The following is a 14589-nucleotide window of genomic DNA, read 5'->3' as shown; positions in this document are numbered from 1 at the left end:
AAATTATTTTGTTAAGAGTAAAATAGAAATTAATTTATTAATACATATGGACACATTTTTTTAACTTAACTAAAAAGAAAAGAGTATCATATAAATTGAAACGAAGAAAGTATTTGTTAACAACTAGCATTGAAAAAATTTACAAGGGAAAAAGTACAACTTATCTCACTTTTCAGATATTTTTTGAATATCTAAATTTTATTTTTAAGACATTAAGTTGATCGAAACTTTAAAATTAATCGCATCGACTCTTGAAAAGCGAGAAAGCAAAAGATGCCCCGTAAATTGGGATTGAGGAAGCAATTGGCAGAGTACTTGAAGATGGGCAGAGTTCTGAAGTTCGAGTTTCTGAATTTGTGCCTTAAATCATACAGAACAAACCTCTTTGATACAAGCCAATTTACAGTGATGGCATATTTATAATGACATTATAGTAGAATTTCGAAGGGGAGTACTTAACCTGGAGACTCACAAAAAGTGACAGAATATACACTTAAAACTACCAGATTACAGACATTGCAACTGGTTGTTCAAGGAAAAAAGAAACTTCATGCCAAATTCTTTTATATGAAGGGCAAATGAAACTCAACAAACACATTTGGCACGACGACCACTAGCTACAAAGTGCCACGTGGCGGTTACACGTCTCTAAGTACCATCATATCCGAAGCCATTCACAAGAGGACGTGTATACGAGCATTGTATTCCCACAAAAATTCTTGATGAAGTTCACCTCTCCGTTTGTAATACATCTTTACAAAGCTACATTCTCCGTGAATCTCTCACCGTTGGTGAACTTATACTAGCAGTCCTTAAAAGCCTACGAAATTCTGACAGGCTTATCTTTCCGTCTTTGTCAATATCCGCTTCCTCTAGAAGTGGATCTACGGAGCCTTTCAAGCCCGTGTGCTGCAAAAAAGAAACAGTATTATGTAAGTAAAAGCCAAAAATAACGTCATTATGTTATCTGGGATCACATCTTTCGTGCGGAATGGAGAACTGAGTCTACAAGTATGATACACACTCTTAAGAGTGATGAAGCATGTAATTTATGTTACACTCTTTCCTTTCAGTCCCAAGAAGAATGACCTCTCTCTACAATAAATAACAATTTGACTATAAACTTCTCATTTTACCCTTAATGAGATGATTTATAGCCACACAAATATTATGACTTATTTTAGCCCACAAGTTTCAAGAGTCTTATTTTTATTCTTAAATTTCGTGTCAGTCAAACACCTTCACATAAATTGGGACGGAGGGAGTAACTGAATTCTACTATTGTAGGAATAGTAATAACTGACATCTAAGATGCTATGACCCCTTGCTCTCGGAAGAAGCCTGCAAATAACACTAATTTCACTTGAGCAGAAAACATCAGATACTAACCATTTTAAGTTCTTCGGGAGTAATGAATCCATCTCTATCAACATCAAATTTCTCAAAAGCAGCTTGTGATCTTTGTTGCCATTTTGTAGAATTATGCTCCTCCAACTGATGGACATGTAGAGTGGCCGCCACAAACTCCGGGAAATCAACAAGCCCATCTGTGTTACTATCAATCTGCCAAGCAATGAATAAAATACTTCAGGACTCTGAACTGCAGAAGAGACCATATAGTAGAAAGTGACGAAGTTGTATATGATGAAAGCTACAGAGACTATTATATTACTTGGCAGCATTATTAGCATTGACAATTGAGTAATTTCATATCACCATAAGGATTATGGTGCAGGAACTATTTGGAATATACAATTGACACAAAGAACCCCAAGTATTTGGTCACGGATTTAGGAATGGTGTCAATACCAACTTGCACCACCTCGACTATTCCCTACCTCCCACCGGTACAAGTACCTAACTCCGCACCACCAAGGCTCAGAAAAATGGAAAGGAATCAAATTCTCCTCCCTCCCAATTTATGCGACACTCTTTCCTTTTTACTCAATCCCAAGAAGGATGACATATTTCCATATTTAGTAACAATTTTACTTCAAACTTCCCATTTTACCCTTAATGAGATGATTTATAGCCACAGAAATTTCTATGGGTTATTTTAGACTACAAGCTTCAAAAGTAATCGTTTTTCTCTGAATCTCCGTGCTCAATCAAACACCTTCACATAAATTGGATGGAGGGAGTAATGTGTTTTGTCACTACCGGGATTTGGACCCTGGTCTACCTTGAATTTCGTCCCAATTCAATGACTGCTATGCAGCAGCCCTGGGTGCATTTAGCAACCGATTACTTTTAAAGAACTTGCTCCTATTCCTAGCTGCTATCTTCTTATTTCTCTTTTTTAGGGGGTGTGGGGGAGAGCGAGTTGTGTGTGAATATTAAAGTAGTGCAAAAACATGCAACAACTTAAGGCGACAAAAGGTCCTTATACTTCAGAGTAATTATCTAATTATTTATTAGATGTCATGCTTTGCTCCTGATACTTCATTTCAATATAAATAAGTTTACCGCTTGAAGAATCTCAATAACTCGCGACTCTTTCATTTTCCATGGGAGATCCTTGGCGAGGGCCTGCATTAAAAATGAATACGATAAGCCACCAAAATAGATGACCGAGTATATAAGTTATACAATGTTTTGCATCAAGACACGCAAAACAGAGGTGCCTCATATGTTTGCCACTAGCCATTTATAGCCTGTTTGGCCAAGCTTCTAAAATCAGTTTATTTTGAAAAGTGTTTTTTCCAAAAGTGTTTTTCGAAAAAGTACTTTTGGCGAGAAGCAATTTGTGATTGGCTAATCAATTTGAAAACTTTTTGAGCAGCAATTAGTGTTTGACAAGCTTTTAAAAGTGCTTCTAAGTGTATTTTTTCAAACCTGCTTTTCTAAAAAGTACTTTTGGGGAGAAGCTACTTTTCTCAGCTTCTCAAAAACAGCTTCTGCTTCTACTCAAAAAACACTTTTTCTTCTCGTAAAAGCTTGGCCAAACACCTCAACTTCGAAAAAAAACATTCAAAGAAAGCACTTTTGGCTTAGGAGAAGCTTGGCCAAACAGGCTGTTAGAGTTGTAAGGACAAAAACAACCTCCAACATGAAAGATGAGCAAATACCGTTCTCATTTCTTCAAGACTGATGACACCATTCTTATCCACATCGATTGCAGAAAATTGATCCCGCAAATCGGCGAGCTCCTCTTCATCAAGTGTGCTAGCTAATGCCTGCCAGATAACAGAACAGCATCCAGAAATTTACGTTTGCATATCTGAAGATACTCTACCCACAGAAAGGTCTAAGAAATAAGAAAGCAATGAACTTACCCGTAAGGCAAACTGTTTTAGACGACTGTATCTGACAAATTGCCGCATGTTGGATAAAACAGAAATGTCTAGTGGAATCTCAGATGCATCACCTCCTTCTCGGACCCATGGATGTGCTGAAGATATTTAAGTAGATAATTTTCAGAACAAGTGTTCATTGTATTAACAAATTTAAAGGAATGACATCAGTAACATTTTTTGCTAATTGATTCGAATACTACAACATAAGGTTCTTCTTTTCAATAAAGCACTAAGTAAGCATATGCTGCATATCTGAAAGTTGCGCTATAATGCATGAAAGGGTCCAAGATTTTTATACACTTTCAGATGCTCTTGCATAGCCGATATAGTGCTTTTTAAGTTTAACGCCATCCCACTATGTAACCCGATTCTAGGTTTCATACGTGAACTTTAATGTAGAATGAGGGTTGACAAAGTTGGCGCCGATACAATGTGAAAGAATCTGAGAATCCAATCCAAAACCGTAAGGCAATGGATGAAGTGGTCCAAGATTTATATGCACCCTTTGAATGCCCTTGTATAGCTAATATGAGAAACTTTATACAACTTAACAGTACAAATTCAGAATAATATTACTTACAAAGGGCCTGAGCAGCAGTAAGTCTAGCGCGAGGATCCTTCACCAGTAATTTCTTTACAAAATCTTTAGCACTGTTGCTTATGCTTGACCATGGCTTGCGACGAAAATCAGGCTTGTTCCGTAGGACCTAAGCATTATGGAAGCAAAGTTAGAATAAACTATTTAAAAGCAGGCAAATCACAAAGAATAGTTGTTAAATGTCTTTTAGGAAGAAAAACAGTTTGGATAAGAGCCACTACAAGGGAGCATCAGCCAAAAGAGAGGTGTTAACAAAGTAAATAGAAGTAACTTCATTGGACTCAAAAGAGAAACGATGAAAAGCTGAAGACCAAAATCACTCGAGAATAAAATGAAATAAAGTAAAATCTCCACAAAGAAAAAAATACCACAGTACCATACTTAGGATGTTACGAGAAGATACCAAAAAAGTGAATGGAAATTCTGAGATTCCAAACGAGATGAAGTTTATTAAGGGAGTGAAAACTTCAAAGGTAAGCATGTAACTTATACAAAATTTGCAAGTTCATTACCTATTACAGCCCTAAAATTGTGATATCCTTTCTTTAGGTTTCCCAAGTTAAAACAAAAATTGAAATGTTGCTAAATTACAGATAATATATTAGCACCTCACCTCCTTGAATATACCATCCTCAGTTTTGTCCCAGAAAGGCCGACGGCCACATAGCAAAATGTATGTAATTACGCCAATACTCCAGACATCTGATTCAGGTCCTGATCTACGCTTTAATACCTCTGGAGCTACATAATATGCACTGCCGACAATGTCTTGGAACTTCTTCCCTGCATATATAATTTTCCTATGATGAGATCTTAAATTTAGAAGAGAAAACAATAATAACAGCCCCTAGATCATTGAAGCACTTGGCAGATGCATGAAGATTATCAATACAATCAAACTCTCTATAACGGCGTCATTTGTCCGGATATTTTTAGCAATTCTAGCGAAATGTTGTTATAGAAAACATATAATATAAAATAACATGAAAATCGGTTCCAAGAAAACTTGGCCGTTATTGTGAAATGCAGTTATAGAAGATAATTGTTATAGAGAGGTCTAACCGTACTTCAGAAAGATGAGTTTATATAAAATTCTCGACACATTAGATTTCTAGAGTCTCCAATCACCTGGTCTGATGAAGTCTGAAAGACCAAAATCTGTGGCTTTTAATGGTGAATCCTCCTTTGAAGACTTAAAGAGAAAATTCTACAAGATAAAAAAAATGTTTAAGATAAGCAATATCAAGCAGCATTACCAAGACAAAAGTAGCAATGAACTGCTTGCATACCTCTGGTTTCATATCACGATGCACCAAACCATGTAAATGACACTCAGCTGCAACTTTTAGCATCTGGCGGACAACTATTGCTGCATCTTTTTCAGTATACCGACTGTCTTTTCTGATTAGACAAATTGTGTCAACCCTTATCAGTAAAACTTCATAATCAGCACTTTGAATATAGAACTCACAAATAATCAACTGAAACTGGTAATTTCAAAATACTTACTTGGACAAAATTCGGTCCAATAATTCTCCACCTTCACATAACCTAAAAGAAAACAAAATCTGAAAAACATTACCTTGCCATTCAAGTGGAAGAATCAGTAGCCTCAGAGATCCAAAAACAACAAAACTTACTCCATTACGATGTAGACATAATTATCGTCCTCGAATGAATTATAGAATTGAACCACATTCTCGTGACCAGCTAAGGCCTTCAATATCTTGACTTCTCTTTTCACATCCTCAACCGCAATGGGAAGAACCATCTGCAGCAAAAAGGAATTGGTACGATTAACTGAGATTGTGTGACAAGACTTGTAAAGGAAGACTAGATAATCATATATTTAAGATAAAAATTAAAAAGCTTGGACAAAAGAAGAAAGGAAAAAAACACTGTGAAATTACTCGTTTTTGCAAAATTCATAGGCCCATCAGCATATAAGGTAAAAATTAACAAGCTTGGCCAAAAGAACAATAAAGCAAAACACTATGAATTTACTCGGATTTTGCAAAATTCATAGGCCTGTTATCCTATAGTGTTGGTGACAACTCCAGATCTGACGAGAGGAGATTATAGGAGATAAAGCTGGCAGGACATTTTACACAGAAAAATCAAGAGGCCAACAGCCAAAACTTGCTGCACTGTAGAATGTAGATCAATGGATAATAAAGACTTTGAGAAGTCATTTGCCGATAAGAAACAAGAGATTCTGCAAGTGCTCTATAGACTAAAAAGCAACTTTTAAGAGAACCGGGTAAAGCTAAGGCATTTTCCAGCAAATTACACATGATAATAACAGCAGAATTGCTCATGAAAGCCAAAAGTTCAACATCGAATTCAGTTTATGAGTCTCTGAAGCCTGTTGACTTCAGATAAAGACGAGTCTACAAACCCCAAAAGACAATCAAACACCAAGTCCAGCTATGTTTTTTCAAATATAACGTCTATTTACAAGGCCAGATTCACTCTTTAGACCATCTACAAGAACTGCATCAGGGGCGGATCCACAGTATCGGTCATCCAAAGTCAGTATATATATATTTAGAGATTCTCTAAATATCTATAAATCTTTGACTGTGGACCCAGTTATTATTGTATATATTAACTTGAATTTGCAGTAGGAACCCATAAATTTCAAATCCTGGATCCGTCGCCGAACTGCATAAGCAGGATAATCCAAGATTTCACTAAAGATACTCCCTTTCAGGCAGAAAAAACTAGAAAAATAGCATCTGTTTGCACTAAATAAACATAGGCATCTACTAGAAAAGCCAACATTTGCAGTTGCTGAATAATATTCTTTTCTAAGAACCTAAAGATCCCAGTCAACAACAACCACAATATGAGCCTACAGAATAAGAATCTAACATTTCAAAAAACACATAAAAGATTCAAAATCAGTGTTTGGCCATTAGAATTATTCACTGTTTTCCGGAAAACAATTTCACTTTATTTCAAAATCAGTGTTTGGTTATAAGATTTCCAAATCCAACTTGGAGTTGGATTCCAAATCTGGAAAACTGCTCCAATCCTGTTTTCCAACTCCATCTTCATAAATTCCACATAAAGTTATCTCTTGTCTCCTTTTGCAAAAGTCTAACTAAACACAACTCCAACTTCATAAAATTCCAAATATAGTAAAAAAAAAATAAAAAAAAATTGGAATCTATGCCCAAACACCTACTTAAGAATCTTAACATTTCAGAAACACATAAAAGATACAAAATAAGAATACAAACAATCCTCTAAAAAATAACAAAAAAAAACTGTCCACAATATAAGAATACAAACAATACATGTAAAATGAAGATTTAACAAAAAAAATCAATTCTTTACCTTGTTTTTCTCAATTCTTTTGACAGCAACACGATCTCCTGAAGATTTATCTGTAGCAACATATGTATATCCAAATTGTCCATGACCCAACAATCTCCCAATAGTATACCTCTTATCAAAATCTTTATCATAACCAAAATCTGTTCTTTTACCACATGGAATAATCCCACTTTGTCTTCTTGAACTTGGCTTAACAACAACATTAGAATTCCTAGGTTGTTGTTGTTGTTTTTTATTTATATTACCTTTATCTCTATTATAATTATTATTATTATTAACACCTGTTGTTGTTGTTGAAGAAGAAGTTGTTGCCTTTGATGTTTCCCTTCTATTTTGATGAACATTTATTGTATTGTTTGTTGTTGTGTTGTTGGATGTTGAAGGGGTTTGGCTATTTGAACCAGTAACTTTTGAGCTTGAAAAACAACTACCCATATTTGCAAAATGATGAAAAAAAAAAAATGCAATCTTGTTTAGATCATTAGACAAAATGAAGAACAAAGATTCAAGAACGGTGGTATATTGTGTACATATAATTAAATAGCAAAGAGAAGGGCTAAAAAATGTTTATATATGTTTGGAGAAATGTGAAAACAATAATGAGATTTAAGAGGAAAGTTTGAAGCAGATAGGAGGAAGAAGGGAAGAAAGATGGTGGTGGTCAAAGAGACTTTTTTTGGGAAGAGGAGAGGAGGAGGAAAGAGGTGGCGGTGGGGTAGGGTGGTGGGGTGGGGGCGTGGGTGGGGGGGTTGCTAAAGAACTCCCCCTAAATTTTTCCAAATTTGGATTTTGGTGAAAAGTTTGATTTTTTGTTTCCTATTGAGTTCCCTCTATTTTATCTCTATTTTTTTGTGTTTTTTAAATTAATTTTTAAAGAGAATTTTTGTTTTTGGAAGAAGAGATGAGAAGGAAAGAGGTGGGGTGGGGGGTTGCTAAAGAACTCCCCCTAAATTTTTCCAGTTTGGAAAAATTGAAACTTTTCACATTATGATTTTTTGTTTACTTTTAAGTTTCCTCTATTTTATCTCTAATTTTTTGTGTGTTTTAAAATTAATTTTTAAGAATTTTTGGAAGAAGAGAGGAGAAGGAAAGAGGTGGGGCTGGGAGAGGTGGGGGGTTTGCTAGGAACTCCCCGTCAATTTTTTGCAGTTTGGGATGGTGAAAGTTGAAACTTTTTTCTTTTTTTCACATTATGATTTTAAGAGGATTTTTGTTTGCTTTTAAGTTTTATTTAATTTCTCTTTGGTTGTTCTTGGCATTTTTTGCAGCGTGAAGATTTTTTGTTTGTGTGTTTTGCTAAGGGAGTAGAAGCCAAGTCCACTCCTTGCAAGCGTATTTCACACGTCCTAGGAAATAAATGTTTGTATGGACAATTTTTAATGAAAATATATTTTGAGCTAAATCATTTTCATGTTTGAAAAATTCAAAATTATGATGATTGACCATTATTAAAATGATTTAAGTTATTATATATATATATATATAAATAAGGTTCTGTTTGTTTTTATTTATTTAATAAAAGTCTTGAATTTGAATAACTCAAAATCATACAAAGTCTGAAAAATCACGAATATATTGTTCAATTAAAAATTTGTGTGAAGGTGACTACAACTCTATTTGTTAGTATATGTCATGCCCGTACGACGACCGATCTCCAACGTACAATTACCACGTCCCCTACTAATACCAGCTCCCCAACTTACCTCGCACCAACCAGCCAGCCTAATCCTCCATCACCGTCCTCGGCCATTATCGGCCTCCATTGATCACAATTACCATCTCACAATAATGAGCAAGAGGGTTTAGATGGAGGCTCATATTTGATATCCTGTGTGATAATAAGGTGCCACCAAAACTTAAAGGCAAGTTCTACGACCGACGTTGTTGTATGGGGCAGAATGTTAGCCAGTCAAAATTTCTCATGTCTAAAAGATGAAAGCTGCGGAAATGAGGATGTTGAGGTTGATGTGCAGGCTTACTAGGAGAGATATGGTCAAGAATGAAGATATTCGGGACAAGGTGAGTGTGGCCTCTGTGGCAGACAAAATGTCCGAGGCAAGGCTGAGATAGTTAGGACATGTAGCATCTCGTGCATTTGGGCTAAGATTTGACTCATAAGACGGGGATATAATGAAACCAATATGCGTAGTGTAGAAAGAGGGTTTGAAACCTAATCAAGTCATAAGGAGAGTCTTAGGACGAAGTAAACACGGAAGCTACCCCACGGAGCATGTTTCCAAGTGAGTTTGCACAAAGCCTTACTTTAATCAAGAATACGGAAAAATATATAAGGAATTTTGGAACACTTCCAGCATGAAAGTTATAGCCCTTTAAAATATCTTTCCAACGGTATATGGTGGAGGTCAAATGGACATCTGTACAAAAAGTTATGTACGATTTACTAAACAATATTCTGCCGCCTCTGCGGAATTTACAGTCAGTAAAAAGGGGCCATAAAATGCTAAAAGATCCAGCACACTGTTATGGTTACACAGTATGATTTACGGCGTAAAAAGGGTTCGACAGCAACTTTAAAACTTCATTTTTTTTTTTGCTTTTTCACTTCATTCTCCACATCTTCAAGCCCTAGAACGACCATTCTCTCTTCTCATCATCCTCCTACACCAAGGTAAGCCTTTTCCAAGTGATTTCAAGTATTTCTAACATCAACACATGAATTCTATGAAAATCCATTGTTCCTAACCTAGGATTTTCAAGAAAACTCATCTCAAGGTTCAAGATTCAAGCTATTGGAATTCTTCTTCAAAGATTCAGACTTTTCTCGAGTTTTTAGAGCGATTAAGGTATGTAGGGCTTCTATCCACGTGTGGGAACAACATTGTTCTTCCCCAAGCCACGGTTGTTCCATGATTTCCTATAATTTCCCTAGTTCATGAAAACACCAAACCACATTATAGTTAAGTTATAATCTCTTTGTTTGTGTTTATGATATATCACCCCGAGTGCCATGAACCCTTCACGTAATCTATGAATGCTCATAATATCGATTCTGTGAGTTTCAAGCATGTCACGCAAGTATTTATAAACTACTATAGAATTACTTCATGAATCCTTCATGATTTTCCATGTCTTATGAAAACTATATTCATGTTATATTATACTTAAAAATTATGTCTACAAGTCATGTTTATGAAATTCATGGGCTTCTAAGCCATGTTCATAATTTGGGAATTGCACAAATTACCGAGAGGGTTTAATACTTGAAACTACGTATGCCAATGTAGGACAAGGATCGCTCCGTCCAGTTAGGACGATTCATTCATGTTTACCCATTGTGGGTTATTCTATGGATCCATTCATGTTATGTTCATGTCTCGTATCCCGGCAAGGTATGAGATGGCTTAGGTGATCGGGCAGAGATCAGACGCCATGTGCTCACGTGGTGGTTACATATCGGTTATACTAAGGCTCTCCCATTTAATAATGTTTTACTCATGTTATTTTATATTCAAGTTAGATTATGTTCATGTTCATGTTCAGCTTAAAGTTTCAGTTTCAATTCTATTATTTCATGTGCCATGTTTATTCATTCAGTTGTTCTACTTACCAGTGCAATTCAAATGTACTGACGTCCCTATTGCCCGGGGCCTGCATTTCATAATACAAGTATTGATTTACAGGACGACGGATCTGCTCGTTAGGTTCACACATATCAGCTATTGGTGAGCCCCACTTCATTCGGGGTGTTAGCTTTATTTCATGTTTATATCATTTTATGCAGTTAAGGTATATCGGGGGCCTTGTCTCGGTAAACAACTAGCAGTCAGACTTATGTCAGAGGTTTCATAGACTAGTTCAGTTATGTCATGTCAGATATTCAATTGGGTTAGCCTTGTTGGCTACCTTACTATGTTTTCAGACTATTTTCGCGTTCATGATATAAACAGTATTTTCAGGATTATGATAACTTAATTCATGCTATATTCAGATTATTATGATGTAACTTATATTCCGCATCGATACATGTCCCTTGTTGATTCAGCAAGCCATGTGGTTCGCTCGCTCACCTGCATTCAGGCATCGAGTGTCGTGTTAGGCGCAGTCCATGGTTCTAAGCGTGACAGGACATGCCCAGAGGAGAGAGACAGACGTTTTCATGAAAAGGTGTGAGAGGCTGGCGATGGAGGGCTGGAGGAGAGGTAGAGGTATGCCGAAGAAGTATTGGAGAGAGGTGATCAGAAAGGACATGGCAAGTCTTCAGCTCACCGAGGACATGACCCTAGATAGGAGGGCGTGAAGGTCGGGGATAAGGCGGAAAGCTAGAAGTAAGTAGATACAAGTTTGTTTTTCCTTACTAGTAGGTTTAGTATTATCTTCGTCTTTTTATGATTTTATTATTCTCACGTTTCTTATTCGTATTACTACTCGATGTCTCTCCTGCGTACTATCATGCTATTATTACTGCTTATGAATTTTTCATAATTTTTGTGCTTCTGCAACCTCTCTACCTGCCAAGGTAGGGATAAAGTTTGCGTACACTCTATCCTCCCTAGAGCCCACTTATAGAATTACAGTGGGTATGTTGTTGTTTCTTTATCAATTTTTATTATTATTATTCATATAACTTACGATCTTTTTCTTATTTTTTGTTGGTATAGTTATTAGTTTTTAATTCTATGTTTACTAATTTTAAAAATAATAATTATACACATGCAGATGCTATAGAAACAACTACTAACTTTTATTTATTCAGGATACAGATTCGGAACAAAAAACTAATAATCAAACAAGTATTCAAATTCGTACATCTTACTCATAATCAACACAAAATGGAGCAAACAATATAAGAATTCTACACTATCTATAACCTATCGTGTTGAAAAATAAAGTTTAACTTGTGACAGCAAGTAGTTACTCCCTCCATTCCATGATAAGTGGTTTTAGGCTCATGTATACCCCTTAAGAAATTGCTTCTGGAAAATTAGAAGTGTTTTGACTAACTTACCCCTAATCAAATTTTAATACTTTCTAGAAAAAGAAAAGCTATTTAATGAATCTTCACTATTTAAATAAGGGTAGTCTTGAAAGAATCTGCCCAAAGTTTTCTTGAAATCCTAAAGCACCGCTTATTTTGAAAAAAATTGAAAAGCCTATAAAACCACTTATTATGAAACGGAGGGAGTACTATTTTTGTCAGGATATCATTTGGTGTTTAACATAGATATTTATTTATGATCACGTACCTTATAAGCTACATGATTGTATAAATAATTTTACAACTTCAATACATAGAACTTAAACTCATATTATAATCCGCGTAATTAAAATTATAAGCAGTATTTACATGAAAAAAAGAACTTATTACAAGTAATATTCACACAAAAAAATGTGGTCAAATAAGCATCGATAGACTCCAATAGAAGTAATCTTTAAAGGGTCAAAGTAATATGTAACACCCTATAACCTTTAAACTAAGATTAAATTGAGCATAGACCATGTAGAAGTGATGCAGACAAGAAAAAATAAAGGGAAACAGGTTGCATGCACGAGTGCTGAGGTGTCGCCTTTGTATTGGTAGCGTAGTAGGATCAGAGACCCCTTCCAGCGCGATGGTATTGTGATGCGCATGTTGCGTGGTAGCATACTCGTATTTTTTCTGTCTCAGGTTGTCTGGCAATACGCTCTACAATTGGACCCGCAGTTGTCCCTTGATCAACTCCAGATCCAATAAAAGCAACCCTACCGTCGATCCAGTAATAATAACGGAAGCAGTGGAAACCACTAGATTCATAATAAATTCCTCTTACAAAAAAATGGTTAATGACATAATCAACCGATGGATTGTGACTTAATTATTCCTCGCAACGAGCAACGAGGATGAGACGATGTAACTGCAAACTTCAAATTGAAGTAATAACATTATTGATCATCAGAACTGTTTGGATTTTTTTGTTTAAAAACTTTTTAGTCACAAAGTTGTTTGCACTCTATCAATTGTGGGCTTTGATTGTTGAAGGGGCTTGAAGTTATCCCAATACCAGAGAGACACTTCACAGAGTGTGATACTAATGATTAGGGAGATGGTAGTAACCCAACACACGCGGGCATTTTAGGAGTGAAATTTGTGATATAGATAAGGTAAGTGAAAGCTTACTTACTAAAGGGGATTTTTAATAAAACTCATATTCCCTTTGTATACGATAAATCTTTGAAACACGAGAGGGGGGGGGGGGTGAATTGTAAATTTTAAGCTTATGAGTCGACTGTTAGTGTACTTAGTCGACTCCCCTGCAATTCTCAAAAGCCAAGTTAGCAGATAATTAATCTTAAGTAAATGTAAAGCAGAAAGTAAATGGACACAGAGAATTTTATCTTTGGTTCGGATCACCGGTGTGGTGCCTAATCCAGTCCCCTTGGGTTATAAGGGTTTCCTTAGAGCTCTTCGAGTAACTTGATTACAAATCTGGTTCGGAGTGAACCGTGACTCTGATTTTGACTCTTTGTCAATTTGACAGCCTCGACCTGTATAGCTAACTATTCTCTCTCTTCTTTTCTTAACACTATAATGCTTTTTACAAGATGAAGAGTAAATAGCTATTTTGCTCAAGTGAAGTTGTAAGTGTCTCTGATTCTCGAGGGTTGTATTTATATTGGAGTGCAGTCTCATACCGTGATCTTCAGCAGATTATGAAGAATCAATCGTTCCATTTGATTGATTCTTATTTGTTTGCTCTAAGGTAACCCAAGGGAATTTGTATCAATCAGGGATCTTGAGGCTGTCCACTGATTGATCTTGATTCTGATCCTTGCTTTCTTGTGGACGGTTCAACGTTTTCTTTTCTTTCTGGAGGCAGGTGTAAAAATCTTCTGGGATGTGGCTTCTTTCCTTGTGAAAGATCCGATGAGTTGTCATGTACTAGTACTGAGATTGATTTGTATGCCTTCCTTTTGTGAATTAGCTTGATTGATCTTCCTTCCTTATAGACACGATCCTGGCTAGCTTCCATTTAGATGTAAGGAGCGTCCACATAGTTTCCTTGTATAGTTGGCTCCCTTCCTTTGATGTCGAGGATCTATTATTTGCTTCCATCATTTTCCTTTTTGAATTTCCTACACTTAACACGTAAGCTTGTCATCATTAAAACATATAGAATAAACATTCTTAAAGCTAACAAATGCCTAAGAAAAGATTTTTGTAAGTGCTTGCGGAAGCAAGTGAGTGCTTAGTTAACAACGTTTTTATATTCAATATAGAAAAAAAAACATGTGATATATGCTGTCTTATGTGACTTATGTGTTATTTGGCTCATTCTTTGTAGAAATATATGTACATTTAGGTGCAGCACTACTTGCTATGTGTCGCTTACAATATTTATGCTCTGTTTATATTCA

General features: G+C 35.8%; 1 protein-coding gene across 3 annotated transcripts; it reads right to left on the bottom strand.

Annotated features, from left to right (window-relative positions):
• Positions 1-285: 285 nt before the first annotated feature.
• LOC132035985 (calcium-dependent protein kinase 28-like) lies at positions 286-7915 on the bottom strand. Of its 3 annotated transcripts, XR_009409497.1 has the most exons (13): positions 7237-7915; positions 5535-5665; positions 5404-5445; positions 5184-5319; positions 5023-5101; positions 4508-4677; positions 3877-4003; positions 3276-3391; positions 3069-3176; positions 2467-2529; positions 1390-1563; positions 591-909; positions 286-560 (listed from the first exon to the last, which is right to left on the bottom strand). XR_009409497.1 is itself a non-coding variant. In XM_059426191.1 (12 exons), exons 1-12 carry the CDS (start codon positions 7669-7671, stop codon positions 763-765), a joined length of 1728 nt encoding a protein of 575 aa, XP_059282174.1. In that variant the 5' UTR covers positions 7672-7915; the 3' UTR covers positions 286-762. The 3 variants fall into 3 exon arrangements, 2 of the variants coding, with proteins under 2 accessions (XP_059282174.1, XP_059282175.1); XM_059426191.1 differs by having other exon boundaries at positions 286-909; XM_059426192.1 differs by having other exon boundaries at positions 286-909; positions 5184-5295; positions 7237-7913.
• Positions 7916-14589: the final 6674 nt, after the last annotated feature.

The sequence above is a fragment of the Lycium ferocissimum genome, chromosome 11, assembly GCF_029784015.1.
Source record: "Lycium ferocissimum isolate CSIRO_LF1 chromosome 11, AGI_CSIRO_Lferr_CH_V1, whole genome shotgun sequence".
Taxonomy (NCBI): Eukaryota; Viridiplantae; Streptophyta; class Magnoliopsida; order Solanales; family Solanaceae; genus Lycium; species Lycium ferocissimum.
The sequence above is the reverse complement of the archived record's forward strand: the minus strand, read 5'-3'. Positions and strand labels throughout refer to the sequence as shown.